The sequence below is a fragment of the Tauraco erythrolophus genome, chromosome 6 (genome assembly GCF_009769465.1).
Source record: "Tauraco erythrolophus isolate bTauEry1 chromosome 6, bTauEry1.pri, whole genome shotgun sequence".
NCBI lineage: Eukaryota > Metazoa > Chordata > Aves > Musophagiformes > Musophagidae > Tauraco > Tauraco erythrolophus.
Genome location: NC_141470.1, coordinates 27,262,353 through 27,283,971, shown reverse-complemented (window position 1 = coordinate 27,283,971; position 21,619 = coordinate 27,262,353). Strand labels below are relative to the sequence as shown.

Sequence of the window (21,619 nt, the reverse complement as noted above, 5' to 3'; positions counted from 1 at the left end):
CTTTCAGGGGCCAAGGTGAGGCACGAGAATGCATCTTTTAAATCCAGAACTGTGAACCATTCATACGTTTCTTTCAGGCTAGTTAATAAGGTGTACGGGTTTGCTACTACTGGATACAGATCCTCCACAATTCTGTTTATTGCCCTTAAATCTTGTACTATTCTGTATTTCCCATCTGGTTTCTTTACTGGTAAAATTGGGTTATTATATTCTGATTCACATTCAATCAGTAACCCAAACTTTTGGAATTTTTCAATTGTTTCTTTTATGCCCCTTCAGTCTTCCAACCTTAAAGGATATTGTTTTATTCTAGCCGTACCAGAACCAGGTTTTACTTCCACCTTTATCAGTACAGCGTTCTTTGCTTTACCTGGAATCTCAGAAGCCCATACCCCTGGATACACTTGATCTGGGATTTCTTCAATCTTTGAGGTACCTTCAGTTTGTTTTTCAATTTGGATCATAGCCAAACTTAAGACTTCAATTAATTGATCATCTTTTACTTTGAATTCTACTTTACCCTTTTCAAAAATTATTTGTGCCTCCAATTGCTCTAATAGGTCCCATCCAAGTAAAGGTTTCAGAGATTCTGGTAAATAAAGGAATTGGTGAATCCCTATTTGTTTTCCAATCTAAAATTTAATTGGCTGTAGAAAGAAAGCCTTTTTCTTCTGGCCAGTGGCTCTTATTACAGTTACAAAATCATGATCTACAGGTGTTAGTTCTTGATTTAATACAGAATACGAGGCACCCGTAGCTATTAAAAATTCTACCTCCTCATTCTGGTTCCCTAGCTTTAATTTAACCAGGGTAGATTCCCCCATCATTTAGCTTCAGCAACCACCTCGGGCTTTAATTTAGGGCATTGCTTTCTCCAATACCCTCGTTTTCCACAGTAGGCACACTGAATGTTGTTTGGAAACCCCCTCGAGATCCCCGAGGAGGCCCTCCTCTGCCTCTGCCTCCAGGGGGTCCTTGGGGTCCTGCACTTCATTGTTCTAATGCCGAGATTGTTGCTGTGGCTATTGTTCTACCTAATTTTCTCCTTTCATTGCTTTCTCTGTTCCTGTACACCCTCTGTGCTTCTTCAATTAATTTTTCTAAATCCCGTACTTCAGGCTCTTTTAGTTTTTGGAGTTTTCTTCTAATATCTTCTGATGACTGGCCCAAAAACAACGATACCAATTGTTGCTACCCTACATCAGATGAGGGGTCTAAGGTGGTACATTTAGGCATCGCCAATCGTAATCTGTCTAAGAATTCCGTGGGGGTTTCGGTTTGCCCTTGCTTTACAGCATAGAGTGCTGACCAATTTACAGCCCTTGAGATCGTGTTCTCTAACCCAAATTTTATCCAATTTTGATATCGCTTTAACGTGCCATAGTCTGTCTTATCATTCGGATCCCAATGTGGGTCGGTCAGGGGAACACATTGATCGACTCCCCCTGCCAGCGTTCCGGCTGTAATTTGAGCCTGCACATGAGTTCGGACTGTTCTTAGAATTAACTGTTTCTCAGTTTCAGTCATTGCATTTAACATTATGTCTGTATCTTTCTAGTCCGGGTCTTAAGTATTAATTTAAACCAATGCCAAAACAAGAGGGGGGGGGGGGGGGAGGGCTGCAAATTTATAGCACATTCCTTTTGCCAGTCAGGATGATTTCTTAAAGTGAAAAAAATATCAGCATATACCACCTCATCCCATTTATAATTACTTCTGAGAAACAGCATCAATTGCAATAAAGTATTACAATTCCATTATAAGTATTATAAGCATTATAGTTATACTATAAGTATTATAATATATGTTATATATATTAGTAGTATATATTATAAATATTATTATTCAGCCATTTTTCCTCATCTTCCAATTTATGTAACAGCCACCACCAATTACAGTATTTGACTAAAGTTTTCTAATTTATGTTTCCTCCCGGGGGACCCCCAATATCTTTCCAAGACACATCCTAACGGACTCTTTTTTAAAATTTCCCCGCTCTGTTGGTTACCCATTATTTACTGGATTATTATTATCCCAATCCTGTTGTTACCAAACAAACAACTAAAATTAAAATCACGCCTCCTAGATATAACCAATTGTCATTAAAATAACTCATTCGCTCTTATTTTCAATCGCTTCGTCCATCTCCGGCTGTTTCCCTCACGGGAGGACAGAACCGTGGATCAAGACTCCACACTCGCTTCGTACTAAAAGTACATCTCAATCACACACACACAAACAGGACAAAAACAAGTTTTACAACTACAACCACAAAAACATCCAAACATGCAAACAATTAATACAATTCGTAGAATCACACAAACAATCACACAGGATTCAATCATTAATATTTCAGCTTCCAGATGGTTTCCGGTGGGACTGGAACCCACAATTGTAATCGCTTTCTTCCAGATGATTTCCAGTGGGACTGGAAGAACACCAAAACAGCCAACAGGTGAATCAGGCTGCTAGGATTAAAGTTGCTCAGGTGGATCTGGACTGGCAGCATAAAGGTGAAAAATTTTTAGCTCGGTGGGCCCATGATACCTCAGGCCATCAAGGAAGGGATGCCACATACAAATGGACTCGCGACCAAGAGGTGGATTTAACCATGGACACTATTGCGCAGGTTATCCACGAATGTGAGACATGCGCTGCGATCAAGCAGGCTAGGCAGTTAGAGCCTTTTTGGTACGGAGTCCGATGGTCAAAGTCCAAGTATGGGGAGGCCTGGCAGATTGATTATATCACACTCCCACAAACTTGCCAAGGTAAGCGCCATGCGCTCACAATGGTGGAAGCAACAACTGGCTGGCTGGAGACCTACGCTGTGCCCCATGCCACTGCCCGGAACACTATCCTGGGCCTCGAGAAACAAGTCCTGTGGCGACATGGCACCCCAGAAAGAATCGAGTCGGACAACGGGACTCACTTCCGTAATAATCTCATAGACACTTGGGCCAAGGAACATGGCATCGAGTGGGTATACCACATCCCCTATCACGCACCAGCCTCTGGGAAAATTGAGCGATACAATGGGCTGCTAAAAACAACACTAAAAGCAATGGGTGGTGGAACTTTCAAACACTGGGACACTCATTTAGCAAAGGCCACTCGGCTAGTTAACACTAGAGGTTCTGCCAGTCGACCCAGTCCTGCCCAGTCGAAACTCCCATGTGTTGTAGATGGGGACAAGGTCCCCGTAGTGCATGTAAGGAATATGTTGGGGAAGACGGTCTGGGTTAGGCCCGCCTCAGGCAAAGGCAAATCCATTCGTGGGGTTGCTTTTGCCCAACGACCTGGGTGCACTTGGTGGGTGATGCAGAAGGATGGGGAAGTCCAATGTGTATCCCAGGGGGATTTGATTCTGGGAGAAAATAGCCAATGAATTAAATTGTATTACATTAATGTCACACGCCGGTCATAGACCAGAGCGTGGTTCCTTTTTTGTTCATATTCCCAGGAACAGAATTCAGACTCGGAGTCAAGTGCCAAACAACTTTATTGGAAAGAGAGAAAAGAAAGATGCAGAGAAGAGAAGAGCTGGAGGAGAGCTGCCACCACGGAATTGCGGCGTCCCAACAGTCCGACTCCTCAAGTGGGTGGATGCAAAGTCCCCAGTCCTGCTTGGCTCCACCGACTACCTGGCGGTGGTGCGCATGCCCAGTGCTCTCCCTTGGGGCACCTCCAGGGGTCTTCGATGGTCTCCAGGCCCCTCTGTTTTCAGACCCCGGGGTCTGGGCGCATGCTGGGTTTCCTGGGTTCCACTCTCAGGTCCATGGGAGGGCAGGAGATCTTTGGCACAACCGGTGGTCTTCCTTCCTGACAATGTTCGGACGAACATCCGCAACTGGTGTTTCTTCAAAAACGGTTCTCCGTGGTGGCACAAGTGATGGAGGTAGAGAAAGAAAGAAGAAAGGAGATGGCGCGTAACAACAATTTTCAATGTGGAAACAGAGACTTAACAATTTTAACACCTGATTAACACTGAACCAATGAACAATGATAGCTAACAACAGTTTTCGACGTCGGAACAGAGACTTAACAACTTTAACATTGAATTAACAAGGACTAGTAACAACATTTGATGGCTCTGACGCCTCAGGAGCAGGCTGCAGGGATGGCCTACATGGACAGCGACAACAACAAAAATGCTCCCGGGGAAACAACCATGTCATCACAAACGCTACAATTAGAAGTAAGGTCAGGCAATAAATTGGGAAGAACATCGGCATAAATTTCATCATTTTTCTCATGGTTTTTGAAGATACGACACAACACAACTCTGCCCTCGCGATCCACACAGCCTGCTGCCCTGGTCTGTTGGATTCTGGGATAGCATGCACAGCAGAAAATTCATTTCCACATCCCCTGTCCAGAGCGCATGAGTGGTTTGGAGTTAGAACGAGTGTTCGGCAATTGACATCCAGTGACTTTTCCTGAGATGGACATCTCCGATTCACAGTCATGGATCGTGCCGGACACACCAGCCACGAGCTCCAGATGCAGTGTGCAACAACCTGACACTGCACACCACCTCACCTGACCTGAAGGACTGTTGGGATAAATGGGCCCAGAAATCGTGGACTAAATGAACTCAACGGACATGTTAGAGGGATGACCCACAAATTAAGGGGATTAATTGGAAGATGGATGTTCTGAGCATGATGCAGATGGTATAGAATAAGGGGTGGATAATGTCCTGGGTTGGGCTGGGAAACGGTTAACTTTTTTTTCGCGGGAAGCTGAATGGGACAGGTTCAGGCAGCTGACCCAGCCTGGCCAATGGCTATTCAATACCGTGTGGCGTCATGCTCGGAGTATATACTGGGGGAGCAGCCAGGGAGGGGGTTCGCTCGGGTGATCGGGAGCGGATGGTGCTTCGCATTTCGTGTGCGGTCGGTTCGTATTGTTTTCGCATTTGTACGTTCATAGTTGTTTACCCTGTTCTTTCCTTTTGCTGATACTGTTCTATTAAGTTATCCTTATCCCAACCTACTGGTCTCGCCCCTCTCGTTCTGATTTTTCTCCTCCCACCCCGCCTGAGGGAGGAGTTGAGCGAGCAGCAGCGTGGTAGCTCAGCCGTCCCACGACACCATGTTTATTCAGAACCACATATCGAAACCGTTTAAAGAGCAACTTAAAACCCAAGGACCGAGAGCACGGGGCCCGGCAGCTGGCCCCGAGGGGGAACTGCTGTCCCCCCCGTGCAAACAGACACCCCATTTTGGGCTGTGGAGATGCCCGGGGTGGGCAATGGGTTCCCTTCTGCTTGCCAAGCCGCTGCTGGAGCCGGCAGGATGGGCACAACAGCCACCCACGATGCTGGGTGTGCAGGGATCAGGATGCGATCCAGCCCACCATGGTGTGGCTGGATTTGGGGCTGGGGGGGGGCATAGGGGGTTGCCAGGGCTGCAGCAGGACCCCCTCCCCAGTGGAAGGCACTCTTGGCTCGTGCGAAGGCACTGCGGCATGTCCCCGGCTTTGGGGGTGCTGCACTGAGGGGGGACCCTCAGCAGGACAGGGGGAACTCCCAGGCTGGTGTCCACGCCAGGGCAGGGGGCTAACAGGACAGAGCCCCCCGGGAGAACCAGGGCAGAGGAAGGGGTGCGGGGTCTCAGCAGGGAGGACACATGCTTGGGAGTACAGAGCCAAGCCGACGGGGCGCACTGGTGATGGTGCAGCAGGGCGGGCTGTCCCCCCAGCAGGGGCTCAATCCTCCCAGTTACGGGGACCCCTCAACTCCTGCCGCAGCGCCTCCACCTTCCGCTCCAGGCTGCGGATGGTGGCATCCAGCTGGGTGTTGGATCTGGAGGACCCTACCAGGTGGCCCAGGAGGGTGTAGAGCACCCACAGCCCCAGCAGCATCCCCGCCTGCGCCGTAGGGCTCTGCTGGGAGGTCGCAACGTGGAAGAAGGCAGCCAGGAAGAGGCAGAGCTTCACCCAGCGGAGCATGGGCACCAGCAGCCCCCGTAACCGCGACAGCAGCCAGGAAACCAGCAGGGATGCCAGCCCCCACAGCAGCACCCGTTGCACCTCGCCAGGGCCCAGCGCCGCCGAACGCACCAGCCAGTCTCCTGGGAGGGAGGCGGGTGTCACCAGCTGTGGCACTGGGGCTGGCTGGGTGCCAAACCCATCCCGCAGCCGGGCTGCCGGTTCCCCCCGCTTAGGCTCACCGCTGATGCCAGACGCGGCCAGGAGATCTCCCAGAATCCTGCAGAGCATGGTTAATGCTGCCGAGATCCCCAAGGACATGATCCAGAGGGTGGCAGATAGGTTCTGCCAGGAGAGACAGGGCTAGGGGGAGTGGTGCCCGGGAAGCCTCGGGGAAAAAGGGGTGGTGGAGGGTGGGCAGGACGCAGCCCCCGCTCTGTGTCCCTGCCCGGGCTCCCTCGTGCACTGCGGGGCCAGGACCTCACCTCTGCCACCAGTCGCAGGGGCTGGGGGCCCACCCAGCTCTCCAGGGCCTCCCAGGTGGCTCGGCCCAGCCGCAACAGCAGGTCATCGGCAGCAGCGGCGCGGCCGGGAAAGCCGTCCTGGTCCCCCGGCACCTGGTCCCCTGCCGTCACCCCGAGGGAGAAGGCCCACAGCAGCACCACCAGCAGGGCCTGGCGCCCCATGCCGCCCTCCGTTTTGGGTCCTGCCTCCGACCTGGCGTCTCTGTGGGGAGAGGGAGAGTGGGATGGGAGGGGGGTGGGACCCCACTGCCCCCTAAACCACTGACGCCTTCCTCCCTCCATGCCGGGGCCACCTCTGCCACCTGTAAGCGGCAGCGCTGGCATCATCCCAGAACCGTCTCTAGGGGCTGGAGGCAGCGGGTTACCCCCTCCCCCAGCTTTTGGGCACCCCCGGGCGGGAGGCGAGAGTTGCGGCCCTGCATCCGCCCCCCTCGGGCTGAGCTCCCCGGCGCAGGCCCGGCCACCCCGGCTATCTTTAGGACATGCGTCAGCAGGACACGGCACCTGCCCTGCCCAAGGACACGGGCCTGGTCCAGGGCGGGGGGGACCCCGGCACCCCCTGCTCCGCAGGAGGGAGTGGGGTGCTCCAGGATGGGGTGCAGCCATCGCTGTCCTCCCCCCCGCCAAGAGACCCCGCGCTCCCCCGGCACCCCACTTCTCCTTGCCCCCGCCTTGCGCCCCATCCCACCCGGGTCACCGGGCGCCCTGTCCCTCTCCGGTCCCTGGCTGCCCCGTTCGTGCCCCCTATTCACCCCATCTCGCTATCCCCACCCCTCAGACCCTCGGGCAGGGGCGTACCCCTTCCCCCCCCAGATGAAGCGCCCCGAGTCCTCAGGACCCCCATCCCTCCTCGCGGCCCTGTGTGCCCCCACCTCGTCCTCCAGGATACCCCCGATCCCCCCGGGACCCCCGACTCCCGGGTCCCCCCAACCCGGGCTATTCCTCCCAGGCTCCCCCATCCCCGGGCCCACCGCCCTGCCCGTGACCTCCCGGGTCCCCCCACTCGGTCTCACCCCGGGGTATCCCCCCCGGGTCCCTCCCGCCCCATCCTCGGGGGGCAGCTCTCACCGCCGCCGCTCGGGGGCGCTGCGGAGGCCGCCCGCCACCGCGGGGCACGACGGGAGCTGTAGTCCGGAGCTGCCGCGCCCCGTTGCACGCCGGGACTCGGTCGCTATCACAACGGCCTCCTCCCAGCGGTGGGGGGGCAGCGGCCCCGTGGCGGCGCGCGGGGAATGCCGGGAGACGTCGGTCCCCGCGGGGAAAGGGGAGAAGTGTGTGTCGCGCGCTGGCGCGGTGTAGGCCGGGAGCGCTTCCGTTTCCGGCGGCGCCCGCGTGAGTCGTTGGGAACGTCGCGGCGGCCGCGCGCGCCGCCCGGAACCGGAACCAGAACCAGAACCGGAGCCGCGATCGGAACCGGAGCGGACCGCAGTCGGAGCTCCGCGGCTGCTCGGCGTCCGCCATGGCCCTCATCTGCTCCAGTGAGTGCGGAGGCTGCGGAGAAGGCCCCGCGGGGGGCGGGGACGCTTACCGGGCGGGAAGGGGTTCCGGACTGTGGGTTCACCGGTGCTCGGCGGGGAGGCGGCGGCCGGCCGGGCCGTAACTCCCGCTCCCCTCTCTCCGCGCCGCAGTTTCCAACGAGGTGCCCGAGCACCCCTGTGTTTCCCCGGTCTCCAACCATGTCTACGAGCGGCGGCTGATCGAGAAGTACATCGCGGAGAACGGCACCGACCCGGTCAACAACCAGCCCCTCTCCGAAGAGCAGCTCATCGACATCAAAGGTAGCTGAGGGGAAGGTGTAGACGATTGTGCCGCTTCTCCCGAGGAAAGCACCAGGGACGTCGCTGTGTGAGGAGTGGGGGTGCAGGCGGGAGGTGCACGAGTTGTTTTGGGTGCGGAAGCAGCGATGGTGGGGAGGGGAAGGCCTGGGCAGACGCCAAATTTATCCACTGTGTCTGGTGTAGGGAGAGCTGTGGGTCCCCAGGGGGTTGCTGGCACCCCAAGAGAGGATTTCCCGAGGGATTGGTCAGCAGTGCTCTACCTGATAGCTGGGGGGGAGGCAAACCGTCAGCCTGGCGTAGCTGGAAAGCTGAGCTGAAGGATTCAGGTTGCTGGGGGGGTGTAGAGACAGCGATGCGGTTGTATAAAGAGATTGACAGGAGCTTTAAGGACAAGGTTGATGTGTTCACACTGTCTCTTTAACAGTCGCCCACCCAATCCGGCCCAAGCCTCCGTCTGCCACGAGCATCCCAGCTATCCTGAAAGCCCTCCAGGATGAGTGGGTGAGTGCTGGGTCATGGCAGGGAACAGAGCTGAGCGTCGACAGCTGCCTGTGCTGGAGCTAATGCCTTTCCCTGCCTGCCTGACTGTCTTGTCCTGTTAGGATGCTGTCATGCTGCACAGCTTCACCCTCCGCCAGCAGCTCCAGACTACGCGCCAGGAACTGTCCCACGCGCTCTACCAGCATGATGCTGCCTGCCGTGTCATTGCTCGACTCACCAAGGAGGTCACTGCCGCCAGAGAAGGTGACGTGTGGAGTGACATGGGGTGGGGGCTGTGGGGTTCAGGGAGCGGGGAGGTGGGGAGGAGCGAGCAGCGTGTGGCCCAGCAGCAGGTAGTCTTGTTAGCGATTGCCGTGCCGGATGCTGTCTCCTTTCCCCTTCAAGCATGTGTTAAACTCACAGCCTTTCTCTGCCTCTGCAGCTTTGGCGACCCTGAAGCCACAGGCTGGCCTCATCATGCCCCAGGCAGTGCCGTCCTCCCAGCCAAACGTGGCGGTGAGTCCCCGCTGCCCATCTCAGCCCTTTTCCCCTCGGTCCCCTGTTGCCAATTTCCAATCGTTTCCCCTGTGTTCTCCCCTCGGAGTGTAATCAGCCCCCTTTTCTGTCATGTGCAGGGAGCTGGGGAGTCCATGGATCTGGGAGAGCTTGCAGGCATGACCCCCGAGATCATCCAGAAGGTAAAGGGTCTTCTACTGGCACCGCTGCAGCTTTTGGCGCTGGCTGTTCTCCAGCCTTCCACCGTGGGAGCCCCAGTCACTGACTGTCTGTGACCACCCTTTTCTTGTTCTGCAGCTTCAAGACAAGGCTACGGTACTGACCACGGAGCGCAAGAAGGTAAGCGGCCCTGTTTCACTCCGAAGATGCCACAGTAGCCAGAATGTGCCGTGCCCTGAGAGAGGCCGATGTTTATCTCCGTGCCATTTTCCTTTTGCAGAGAGGCAAGACGGTTCCAGAGGAGCTGGTGAAGCCGGAGGAGCTCAGCAAGTACCGGCAGGTTGCCTCGCATGTGGTGAGTGCCATGATGCGGGCAGGGGCTCAAAGACTCCCCTGTACAGCTGGGCATCTTCTTTGCTGCTTCTCATAGTCAATAAGTGACAGATCTCCTGCTGGGACTCTCTGTGCCGCAGCCAGCAGGGACCTGTGCTGGAGTAGGTTGTGGCACAGGTTCCCACTGTCAGAACGAAACACCCCTGAGCTCCCTCAGGGGCCTCTCAGTTCCCTTTGGGGGCGTTTTCTTGCTTGCGGCATTAATCTGGCATCCTCCTACCTCGCACAGGGGCTGCACAGCGCTAGCATCCCAGGGATCCTTGCCTTGGACCTTTGTCCTTCTGATACCAACAAGATCCTCACCGGTAAGGGAGCCAGCTCTGCTTGCTGGGAACTGCGTGGTGGTAGCTACGAGCCTGCGGCTGCCTGGGAGCAGGTCCCTTTCTCTGGGCTTTTAGGGGATAGAGGTGGGGCAAGGGACATGAGGGATTCTCTTGGGTCATGGCAAAGGTTCTCAGGATGATGGCCTCCAGGAAAGGCAGGTGGACTTGGACTTGGTTGGCCACAGACTCCGGTTTCTCACCGCTCCCTGCTTTGATTTCTAGGCGGGGCTGATAAAAACGTCATCGTCTTTGACAAGAGCTCGGAGCAGATCCTGGCGACACTCAAGGGGCACTCCAAGAAGGTTACCAGTGTTGTCTTCCACCCATCTCAGGTGCGCTCAGGCCAGCGTTTGGGCTTTTCCATCACAACCAGATGGCCCTGTATCAGGCTTTTTGGGCCCTCTTCTGGTGCTCTGTTCTGGTGGGGTCTCCCCCTCATGGAGACTGATGATGGTGGCCAGTTCTTGCCTGTGGAAAGCTCTCTCAGATATTGGAGAGGTGCAAGTCTTTTGGTGTTAACTTTCCTGCCGTGGCCCTGTCTAGGACTTGGTGTTCTCGGCTTCTCCTGATGCTACTATCCGTATCTGGTCTGTGCCCAACGCCTCGTGCGTGCAAGTCGTCCGTGCCCATGAGGCCTCTGTGACGGGGCTGAGCCTCCACGCGACAGGCGACTACCTCCTCAGCTCTTCTGATGACCAGGTGAGACCCAGCCCCAGGCCACAGATTCCCCCCTTGCTGCTTCTCATCTCTCTGTCCTCAATGCGCTGTTCCTCTCTTCCAGTACTGGGCTTTCTCAGATATCCAGACAGGCCGTGTCCTCACCAAGGTGACAGATGAGAGCTCTGGCTGTGGTAAGGCTTACGGCTGAGTATCCCCACCCCGGGGGGCTGTTGCGAGCCTGGAGAGAAGGGATTTTTCTTCCTGTGAGTCTCTGGGCTCCTGGAGCTCAGAAGATCTCTGGAGGGGACCCTCCTAACAAAGTCAGAGGGTCTCCTCAACTGTCTAAATCTGCCCCTGTGTCTCTGCAGCTCTCACCTGTGCCCAGTTCCACCCGGATGGGCTCATTTTTGGAACAGGGACGATGGACTCTCAGATCAAGATCTGGGATCTGAAGGTAGGGCTGGCCCTGGGTGTGCCGGGCGGGGATGCCAGGGAGGCAGCGTGGTGGGAGTGTGCTCGGTTTGGTGCCCAGCAGTGTGTTCAGTCCAAGCTGCGGCACTTTTATCTGCTGGAGTGGGACTTCAGGGAATCTCTTCTGAGGTTTTCCCCAAAAATGCAAAGTTTCAGCTCAGGAGTGGCCACTTCTGGTGCCATAGCTGGTGATCAGGGGGGTTGTCTTGTGACAGGGAGGTGTTGGTGTTTGCTGTGTCCCCAAGAGAATTGTGAGGAACAGGAGGGTTTGCAGGCAGACTGCCTCGCTCCGCTGCAGGACGAGCCTGCGCTGGGTGTGTGTGGGCTGTGAATTTGTCAGCGCAGCCCCACGTTAGTGATGGGCTGTAGCTCCAGCGCAGGAGCAGCTCCGGCGGTTGGCAGGTCAGCTTCATAGTCCCACGTCGGCCTGTCGAGCCATAGTTAGGCGACAAAGAGCTCACGGAAGCGGCACGGTCTCTGTTCACCTGCCTGTGTGTTTTGACTCTGAAGCAAAGCAATGACACCGAGCCGAGCTGCGGTTACAAGGATCTGCTCTCTTGATCCGGCCGTGAGGGAGGGTGCTGTGGTTCCCTGCCTGTCTCTAACTGCCTTATCCCCAGGAACGCACCAACGTGGCCAACTTCCCGGGCCACTCGGGCCCCATCACCAGCATCGCCTTCTCTGAGAATGGCTACTACCTGGCCACAGCAGCGGACGACTCCTCCGTCAAGCTCTGGGACTTACGTAAGCTCAAGAACTTCAAGACGTTGCAGCTGGACAATAACTTTGAGGTGTGTGACCATCCCCTTTTTTCCCTCCGATGGCTGGGCTGGCAAACTCCTCTCCCAGTATCCTCCATCCCAGGCCTGCTCCCAACTGTGCTTCTCTGCTTTGAGGGAGCCTGATGTCAAGTTGCTGTCCCACCCTGAACCCTGAGAGGGTGTTTGGAGCTTCCTGGGCCTGGTCTGAAGCCTCGTTCTCCTTCTCCTCTGCAGGTCAAGTCTCTCATCTTTGACCAGAGCGGCACCTACCTGGCCCTGGGCGGGACGGATGTCCAGATCTACATCTGCAAGCAATGGACGGAAATCCTCCACTTCACAGGTGAGGGGCTGGGGGCGGACAGAGGCGGGAGGGGAGACATGCAAGTTCCCTCCTGGGGAGAAGAAACACTCTCCTGCATCTGCAGAATGAGCTGTAGGGTGCAAAATGCTACCCACCCCGTCAGCACCTCTGCCTGCAGTGAGACTCTCCCGTGGCTGCGTGGAGGTGGCTTGGCGTCAGCAGGGAGCGGGCGGGGGGCTCACTCTGCTCGGTGCCGCTAACCACGGGCTGTCTTCCCTCCCCAGAGCACAGCGGCCTCACCACAGGGGTGGCTTTTGGCCACCATGCCAAGTTCATTGCCTCAACGGGCATGGACCGGAGCCTGAAGTTCTACAGCCTGTAGCCCCGGATGTGGGGCCGAGGTCTGGGGTTTGAGGCTGGGGGGGTGGGAGGGAGTACTGGGGTTGGGGGGGGGGGGGCGGGCAGCGGGGCAGGAGACAAGCGGTTCATTACTTCTCCGGGCTCCCCTGCTGTAGGTTTTGGCAGAGGGGAAGCTGGATGTTGCCTTCCCCGTGCTTCATGGATTTGTTGTTTTAGTTTTCTTCTTTTCCAGTTTCGTGTGTGTATTTTCTGGCTTTAGATTTTGTTCTGTGGTTGTAACTGATGCGACAAAAAAGGCTCCGACCCTGGCGCTGGTGGATGTTTGTGGCCAGGATCGTGGTGGGAACATGTGGAGGGAGGGAGGGAGGGGAGGACTGCGCAGGTTTTGTAAGCAGTTATCTAGTTTCATTATGGAAATAAAGAACTATTCACCATAGTGGTGCGTGCCAGCCTGCTGTCCCAGGGTAAGGAAGGCTCCTGTGAGGGGCCAGGTTGCAGCACAGAGGAGAGGATGCTCCGACAGAGCGGGCAGAAGTGTGAGGTGAGATGAGGGGCATTGCAGACACCTGCCAGCGGGGCTGAGGGGGCAGCTGGGAGGAGGTGTGGATGCTGCCAGCTCTGGGACGAGGACAAGGGACCGTCCTGTTCCCTCCTGTTCCCCAGGGACAAACCACCACCGCAGCCTCTGGCTTGAGCCCTACTATGCACTGGTTTTATTTTTCCAGCTTGCCTGGAGATGTCGGGTGATGTCTGGCTGGAAGCAGCAGCTGCACAGGAGGAAGAGAAGGAAGAGAGTGAGTTGGAGCTGGGATGAAGGAGCAGTTAGGGAGTGGAGGGGTGCTCACCCAGCGCCTTCAGCCTCAGCCTCTCCGCGGCTTGGGGACCTTCGAGAAAACAATGCATCCCTGGGAGGTGACCGTATCTATGGCTTCACCTGTCCTGTCCTCCAGAGACCTACGTGCTCCTGGCGAAGGGCAGGGGGTTGGTGTGGAAAGCCTGGGGCAGGGCAGCTGCTGAGGAAGCAGGTGGGAGCTGGTGGCACTCAGACTTACGTGAGGGCACTCCCAGGTGGCAGGAGGGCCGGCAGGGCTCGGGCTGCGCGAGGTGGCACACAGAAGCGCTGCATGAGATGTACACCTGGAAGCCACGGGTGGGCCAGCGTTAGTGGCTGATGGTGCTGGGAGCACCAGAGAAGGTGCTTCCAAAGCCCCAAGGAAACTGCCCCCCCCAACTCCCCCCCAAAAGCAGCATGGGCCCCCTGCTGACATTGCAGGACTGCGGCCAAGGAGCAGAGCAGCCACGCTGTGACGCACCCTCTGCACTGTGAGGTTTGCTCCAGAAAGGTGGTGGGGTGGGGTTTTGGGAGGTGCTGGGATGGGGGTGCCTCTGGAGGCCATGACCAGCCCCCTGGGGGCCTGCCCCCCCTCACCTCTCCCTCCAGCACTGCCATGGAGGGGGGCTCCACGAAGGTGAAGGTGGAGATGACGAAGCGCTGGTAGTGGCTGGGGAAGGGGAGCTGCGGCGAGGCCGGTCCCACGGGCACGAGCTGCGTCCTGTAGTTGTCCCCTGTGAAGGGGCACCTGGGCATGCAAGAGGGACCTTCCCTTAGTGCAGGTGAGCCCTCCACCTCCGCTCCATCCTCCTGTATCCCTCTCTCCTGCTCACCCATCCACCAGGATGGGCCACTGGGGCTCGGCTGTGCTGTCAGTGCTGGGGGATGCCCAGCAGTGGTGCAGGACCAGCACCAGGTTGGGATCCGTCTTCTGCAGGAGTCGAACCTCCACGTAGATGGGGTCCCGGAGGACCCTCACCAAGGGGTAGTCACCGTCGGGGTGGTAGGAGCTGTAGCTCTCGTCTGCAGGAAGGGTGAGAGGTTGAGCGGATGGTTGAGTTGGCCGGGGGGAGTGGTGCAGATGGGCTGCTCACCAGTGGCGATACGCAGCTGGAGCCTGAGCGGCCCTGGCATGGCCAAGGGGATGGCAGTGGGGGGCACGGCCACCTCCATGCGGAGCGGCAGGAGGTCGCTGGCGTTGTAGATGCAGCGAGCTTGGAGGCTGGGGGAAGTAAAGCAGATCTGGGTGTCCCCGAGCCCTCCAGCCCCCGTGGCACCAGCTCCCCCAGCAACCCACAGAGGAGGGGTGGGCACCGCTGAGGTCCCTGGTCCAGGCACCAAGTACCATCGGGGGCAAGGAGAGGGGGAGCTGGTCCAGGAGATGCTGTAGGCAGAGAGGGAGCTGGATGGGCTTTGCCGAGGTGGGGGTGGGGGGGGTCCTGGCTTTGCCCACCCTCCCCTTACATGTAAATGCTGTCTCGTGTGATGGAGCCGTGGGGGGACCCCTGGACATCGATGGTGGAGATCAGCTGATTCTCATAGATCAGCCGGTCCTCGATCACCTGGGGGGCAGACATGCACACGGGGTCAGGATCCTCACTCGTGCCCTGTGGGGGGGTCTCAGGGCTGGGGAGGGTATCACGTCCTACCTGGACAGTGGTACCGCACTGCGTAACGGGGAAGCGGAACATCACGAAGGTCTCTGTCACATGGAGGGGCTCACAGCCAGCCTGGGTGCCGGCAAGGCGCACGCTGTCCAGGTTGTAGGGCTGGGTGGCAAGGCCCCGTGGCACCACCACAACAAAGTGCCCGTCCAGCAGACACTGCACGGTGGCTGCAGCATGAGGGAGCGACTCCATCAGCCGGAACACACCTCCTTCCCCACCCCAGCAGGTACTGGCCAAGGCATTTGGCGATGGAGCGTCCCTGGGACCCCTCTGAGCGTCCTACCCGTGTTGCCGTAATAGCAGGGTGTGATGCGGTCCATGTCATCGTAGCAGCAGCCCGCCTGCAGACATGCCTCCCGGCCCTGGGGGGCCACACACGCCATCCTCCCCACCGCCACCTGGCACTGCTCCCGTGTCACCTGGGTCCCTGTAGTGCCAGAGGGGACGCCCTGAGCGTCTCCCTGACCTGCCCACCCAAGCATCCCCCTGCCCAAAGTGTCCTCCTGACTGTCCCAAGCATCCCCTCGGGGCTGCAACCTCCTGCCGCTCCAGGGACCGGGAGGACCCAGCCCCAGCTGAACCCCTCCATCCTGCCGCATTGCCTTACCTGCCCCTGGTGAGGGGTAGAAGAGAGCTGTGGATTGCAGCAGACTGGGCTGAGATTGAAGCCCAGGACGCAGCAAACCAGGCTGGGCTTGGGGCTGTAGTCCTGGACGTGCCAGACCTGGCTGGGGCTGAACCTGAAGTCCAGGACGTACCAAACCCGGTCGGGACTGGAGTCCTGGACGCGCCAGACCCGGTCGGGAATGGCCAGGATGTACCAGCCCAGCTTGGCTTTGGAGCCCAGGGCGGAGGAGACCAGCTTGGGAATGAGTCTGAAGGTTGGGGCGAACTAAGCCCGGCGGGCTTTGGGGCTGAGCTCCTGGGCGTACGAAGCCGGCTTGAGTTTGAGCACCAGCATGAATTAAGCCAGACTGGACACTGGAATGCACCAACCCAGGCTGGTTTCGGGGCACGAGCCCTGGACGAAGGAGACCTGGTTGGGTTTGAGCCCCAGGGTGCACCAACCCTGGCTGGTTTTGAGTCTGAATTCCTGGACGAAGGAGACCTGGTTGGGTTTGAGCTCCAGGGCGCACCAGCCCAGGCTGGTTTTGAGTCTGAACCCCTGGATGAAGAAGTCCTGGTTGGCTTTGAGCACCAGGGTGCACCAGCCCGGGCTGGTTTTGTGTCTGAAGCCCGGAGTGAAGAAGACCTGGTTGGGTTTGGGCTCCAGGGTGCACCAGCCCAGGCTGGTTTTGGGTCTGAAGCCCGGAGTGAAGAAGACCTGGTTGGGTTTGGGCTCCAGGGTGCACCAGCCCAGGCTGGTTTTGGGTCTGAAGCCCTGGGCGAAGGAGCCCTGGCTGGGCTGGGGGCTGCATGCCCGGGCGTGTTAAACCCCGCTGGGGTTGGGAGATGGGGCGAACCATGGCTGGCTGGGCCTGAAGCCCCGGGCGAGCCAGGCTGGGCTGGGGTTGGGGCTGCAGCCCGGGGTGCACCAGGACTGGCTGGGTCCGAGCCACAGGGTGAACCGGCTCCGAGTGGGCTTGGGGAGAGAGCTGGGGTCCCGAGAGGGTAAGGGAGGACTGGGACACGTGGTGCAGGAGGCCAGGCTGGGAAAGGGGGACGAGAACATCAGCCTGGGTCTGGTGGACATTGTTGCCCCGGCCGGCCCGTTGCTCGGTGCGCGTGTTGCCGTCGGTGTGGATCTCGTAGTCCTGCGGGCAGGTCATGTTGACTTCATAGGAGGCAGCCAGGACCCCACTGAGCAGCACCTCTTCCAGCTGCACCCTCAGGACGTAGCGGTCCTCCTGCGGTGGGGCAGGAGGGACAGTCACCTCCCAGTTTACCGATGCCAGCAGTGCCACAAGTGGGATAGGAGCCTCACCTTCACCAGGACATGACAGCCCTCATAGCCAGAGGAGAAGATGATGGCACCATCTGCCCCGGCATTGAGCCAGTGGAGGCAGATGGAGCAGTTGGCCACGTCAAAGCGGGTGCCGAACTCATCTGCGGGGACACCGTGGGCACAAGGTGGGGAGTGAGGCGGCACAACCGGATGCCATGATGCTCCCTGGGAACACGAGCACACAGAAACCCTCCCCAGCAGCATGACCCCTCATGGAAATCCATTGGGCTCATCCCATCAGGGCACCAGCACCCTGGGGCGCTCGGGTTTTGGGGTAACCCCGGTGCAATCCAACACACGCCACCCCAAGGAGAAGCCGGAGGGGGCTCGTGCCCACCTGCCCCCCGCACTCACCCATGACTTTGAAGCGGACGGTGCGGCCACGGGTGGGGTACACCAGCAGCTGCATGCTGTAGTCCCCGCAGTCGTAGCGGTATCGCAGGAGTGAGAAGGCGGCTCCCGGCATCAGGGACAAGAGGAGCAGCAGCAAGAGGAAGGAGCAGCTCTGTCCCATGGTGGCGAGCGAGGCTGGAGCACGGGTTTCTCCGTGGGTTGGCACTGGGGCCACAGATTTATACCCGGCTGGCTGGAACGCGGTGCGGATCAGATGACCGATGGGGCCGTGCCAGGACGGTGCCTCTTGCCGCGTGGCGAGGGGATGAGCTCTGCCCAGGGCTCCTCGCTCCCCTGCCACCAGCGACCTCGCTTGCCCCCAGCACCGCGGTCACCTCCTGTGGCCGTGCCAGGGTGACCGGGGAGGAGCCCAAAGCTAGTCAAAGAAACGCTTTGTCCTGTGGCGGGAGAGATTATCCGTGTAAATGGGGAATGGAGACGCACTAGCCGGATGCCCAACTGAACATGAAGGGGGCTACTGGGTGCCCACCTTCCTCCTTGGCACACAGCCTTGGGGTTTGCCACAAGCCAGTGGGGACAGTGGTGGCAACCGAATGTCCTTCAAAGAGCACGGAGCTGAGGAGTTGGGAGAAACTCTTCCTGCAAATGGGGAACCAAGACCACTGCCCTAAGCACGGCGCTGGGTCGGGGGTCCCCAGGCCACCCCTCAGCCTCGCCGTCACCTTCCTCTTGCTCTGAGGTGCTCCCCAGCACCCCACTCTTGTGTCTGGCTGTGTGCTGCACTCATCCTACAGCAAGGATGGTTGTGGTCCCGCCAGCTGTGCCAGGCACCCCCCAGCCCTGGGATGCTCGTCTCGCCGGGGTCCCCACAGGAAGGCGAACGGGGAACGATGGGCTGACAGCAAAGGGGTGCACAGTGCCAGGCAGTTTGCACCCCAGCCCCCCTCCCCCCCAAAAAAAAAACCTTAACAGCCTCATTAAAAGGTGATATCAGCTATGGTGATGCCTGCATGCACCCCCCCCAAAGCCATGGCCATACCTATATATGCATCGGAGGCCTCCCATGGGATGGTGACCGGGTGCCCCCATCCCATGAGCATAGGCAGGAGCAGGCAGCGCTGGCTGGCACAGTGCACTTTATTGTGGGTGGAGGAGCCCGGGGGCAGCCCCTTGCCCCCCCCACCCCACAGCCATCACAGCTTTGCAGTGGCAGCGAGACCCAGGTGGAGCTCCAGGAACTGAACAATCTCCTTCCATGAGTGCTCCTGGGCTTTGGCGTGGGCTTGGGCTTCACCACCCCACATCACCAGCCGGGGGCTGACGCGGATGCTGGAGATGCTGCAGAGGGGTGAGCTGGGGGGCTCAATCAAATGCCCGGCCCCAGGGTAGGAGAGGAGGCGGCAGCTCTTCGGTGGCATCCGTGCCATGGCCAGCTCGGCGAAGAGCTTGCTGTTGAAGTTGCGGTCAGCCTCCCCCACCACGAAGAGGACCTTCCCCCGGATCTTCTCGGCCGGGATGGCCGAGGTGCTGTACGCGGGGTCCCGGGGGTCGGTGAAGAGGGCCGAGTTGTCCATGGCCCCCAACTCTGTGAAGACCAAGCGCTCAGCGGAGTAAGGGATTGGGGGGATGTGGAGGTCCTTGTAGACCAATGCATTGCCGTAGATGGAAGCCGTGCCGTTGATCCACACCGTGGCCACCACTTGGGGCAGGAGGCTGGCCATGGCCAGGGCCACCTCTGCTCCTTTGGAGACACCGATGACGCCCAAGCCGGGGCCTCGCACCTGCAACGGGAGGAAACGGAGCCAGCTGGTGGCACCACTCGCCAGGACTTTGCCGGGATGTCCCCAGTTACTAAGACAACTTGCTCACTGGGACATCCCTGGTCGCCAGGACGTCCTGCTTACCAGCACGTCCCCAGTCACCAGGACATCTTGCTTATCAGGACGTCCCTGGTCCCCAGGACATTCCACTCCCCAGGATGTCCCCAGGACACCCCTGCTCAGCAGGACGTTCCCACTCAGGGGTGCCGCAGAGCTCACCTTGGGGTGCCGGAGGAGTAGCTCAGCCGCCTCCTCGAAATACTCCAGGTCGAGCTGGTCGAGGAAGTGGGGCAGGTCGTCGTAGGCGAAGAAGGCCAGAGCCAGCACCGCAAAGCCCCGGCTGGCCAACAGCCCTGCTCGAAACTCAATGAGGCCGCCCGCACCCCCAAACAGGTCTATCACCCCTGGGAAGGATCCCGGTCCTGCGGGCAGCCAGAGAAACTGTCACCGATGGAGAGAGAGGAGCCCCCCGGTGCCATTTCACGCCCCAAATGTCCCGGGGTGTCCCCGGTGGGGGCGAGGGGCAATGCCGGGCATCCCGGGGATTCCCACGCCCCGTTTCTCACCGGGCGGCAAGAAGAGGGCCCCACGGACCCTGCCCTCCCGGATGGGCACCCGCTGCACACCGGGACCCACGTACCACCGCTCGGCCTCGCAGGAGGCCAGTGGCTGGTCTTGGGGCTCGGTGGCCACGCAGAGGCCATCGAAGACTTCCAGGTGGATGAGGAAGGGGCTACCAGCCACATCCCGCTTGATCAGCCGTCGGAAGAGGGTGTCGGGCTGCAGGGACCAGAAGAGCCCCATGGGCCAGACGCCAGTGTAGTTGCCACCAAGGGCAGCGTGCCGCCCGGGGTCTACCTCGCCTGCCCCGTCAGCGTGGAAGAAGGCGCGAGCCTGGAAGCGCTCGCCCTGCTCGTCTGTCAGCCATGAGCGCAGAGTGACCAGCTGGGAGGGGGACAGCCCCCGCACCCGCACCTGCACCGGCCGGTCAGCCAGTGAGGACTGCGGCGTCACCGTCACCTCCACCATGGTGCACCTGGGGACGGAGATGAGCATCACCCCTGAGAACTCCGCTCAGTCCCCCCATCCAGGGAGGGGGCTGCTGGGACCGTCCCTGGGGACCCTAATGAGGGGCCGCAGGACTCGACCATTGCACGACAGGGTTTGCAGATCAACCGGTCCGCTGGCATTCCTCCTTCCCCAGTCCCTGTCCCCGCCCCTCCCCAGCACCTCCCACCCTCCTCTGGCAGCCCCCCAGACCTGCTCAGCCGCAGGGACCCCTCTCAGACACCCCTTTTTGCTTCTTTCTCCAGCTCCGGCGTCCCCAGCACCCACCATTCCCTCTGACCTTCCTCCTCTGCACCCCAGGGCCACACCAGGGTAGGGGGTTGGGAGGGTACAAGCTACAGGGCCCCCCCAATCCTATGGACACAGTTTTCCTTCTACACGACCGAGCAACCAGGCAGGCTGCGGCAGCAGGCAGGGAGCCCGGCAAGCCGCTGGCCCCAGCCCAACCCTGGGGAGAGACGCCATGTTCACCCACATATGCCCCACCAGGAAACCAGCTCCCCCCCACTCCCTGCCACCAACTCTGAAAGCCCTGGGTGCCTGCAAGGCCTGAAGCCACGAGGATGGGCTCCGTGGCCCCTTCTTACCCGGCTAGGGCGAAGGTTGGCTGGTGCTCAGGCTCTGGGAAGGGAGTGGGTGGGAGAAGCAGGGCTCTGCCTGCCCCACGCTTGCTCCTACTGGCCCGGCAATGATTAATCTGGAAAGCCACGAGGTCAAAGCCCTCCTGCCTGATGACCCGCACCAGTCTGGCAGCTGCCTGCATCGGGTTTGCGTGGCAAGGTTCTGGTAGCCAGGTTGGGGGGCGTGGGCTATTGGTAGGGGGCTTCTGTGAGACGCTGCTCAAAGCCTTCCCGATGTCGGATACAGGCAGGGAAGGGGTGGGGAGAAGGTGGTTTAAGATTTAGTTTCTATTTTTCATTATCCTACTCCAATTTGATCGGTGATTAGTTTAATTTATAAACTAATTTCCTCCAGTCAAGTGTTTTTCCCGTGACAGTAATGGGTAAGCGATCTCTCCCTGTCCTTATCTCAACCCACGAGCCTTTCCTTATATTTCCTCTCCCCTGTCCAGCTGAGGAGGGGAAGTGATAAGAGGGGCTTCGGTGAGCACCTGGTGTCCAGCCAGGATCAACCCACACCACCCCAGAGCTCCTGTCAAGCCCCTCACTCCTCAACTGGTGCTGTCCTGGGCATGGGTGGCAGGCCCCCCCCCTCCAATTCCTACTCAGTGGGGACAACAGGGCAGCTCTGCCTGCCCCATTGGGGTCCCTGT

The 21,619-nt window shown here is 58.9% G+C and overlaps 4 protein-coding genes across 4 annotated transcripts; 1 reads left to right on the top strand and 3 right to left on the bottom strand.

Moving 5' to 3' along the window:
* Positions 1 to 5,712: 5,712 nt before the first annotated feature.
* Positions 5,713 to 6,620, bottom strand: TMEM109 (transmembrane protein 109). Its single transcript, XM_086613982.1, has 3 exons — positions 6,420 to 6,620; positions 6,177 to 6,279; positions 5,713 to 6,077 (listed from the first exon to the last, which is right to left on the bottom strand). The coding sequence occupies exons 1-3, from the start codon at positions 6,618 to 6,620 to the stop codon at positions 5,713 to 5,715; spliced, it is 669 nt and encodes a 222-aa protein (XP_086470108.1).
* A 1,241-nt stretch (positions 6,621 to 7,861) lies between these two features.
* On the top strand, positions 7,862 to 12,713 carry PRPF19 (pre-mRNA processing factor 19). The gene is made up of 16 exons (XM_086613133.1): positions 7,862 to 7,936; positions 8,087 to 8,236; positions 8,661 to 8,737; positions 8,839 to 8,980; positions 9,159 to 9,232; positions 9,352 to 9,414; positions 9,530 to 9,571; positions 9,672 to 9,746; positions 10,014 to 10,089; positions 10,330 to 10,439; positions 10,651 to 10,806; positions 10,889 to 10,958; positions 11,136 to 11,221; positions 11,859 to 12,029; positions 12,234 to 12,339; positions 12,585 to 12,713. The coding sequence occupies exons 1-16, from the start codon at positions 7,918 to 7,920 to the stop codon at positions 12,680 to 12,682; spliced, it is 1,515 nt and encodes a 504-aa protein (XP_086469259.1). The 5' UTR covers positions 7,862 to 7,917; the 3' UTR covers positions 12,683 to 12,713.
* Positions 12,714 to 13,520: 807 nt separating this feature from the next.
* ZP1 (zona pellucida glycoprotein 1) lies at positions 13,521 to 17,618 on the bottom strand. Its single transcript, XM_086613351.1, has 11 exons — positions 17,459 to 17,618; positions 17,084 to 17,205; positions 15,767 to 17,006; positions 15,443 to 15,586; positions 15,142 to 15,326; positions 14,957 to 15,054; positions 14,587 to 14,714; positions 14,326 to 14,515; positions 14,090 to 14,240; positions 13,713 to 13,797; positions 13,521 to 13,624 (listed from the first exon to the last, which is right to left on the bottom strand). The coding sequence occupies exons 1-11, from the start codon at positions 17,616 to 17,618 to the stop codon at positions 13,521 to 13,523; spliced, it is 2,607 nt and encodes an 868-aa protein (XP_086469477.1).
* A 1,033-nt stretch (positions 17,619 to 18,651) lies between these two features.
* LOC104377729 (acyl-coenzyme A amino acid N-acyltransferase 2-like) lies at positions 18,652 to 20,307 on the bottom strand. Its single transcript, XM_009984587.2, has 3 exons — positions 19,845 to 20,307; positions 19,498 to 19,700; positions 18,652 to 19,239 (listed from the first exon to the last, which is right to left on the bottom strand). Exons 1-3 carry the CDS (start codon positions 20,305 to 20,307, stop codon positions 18,652 to 18,654), a joined length of 1,254 nt encoding a protein of 417 aa, XP_009982889.2.
* Between the last annotated feature and the right edge of the window lie 1,312 nt (positions 20,308 to 21,619).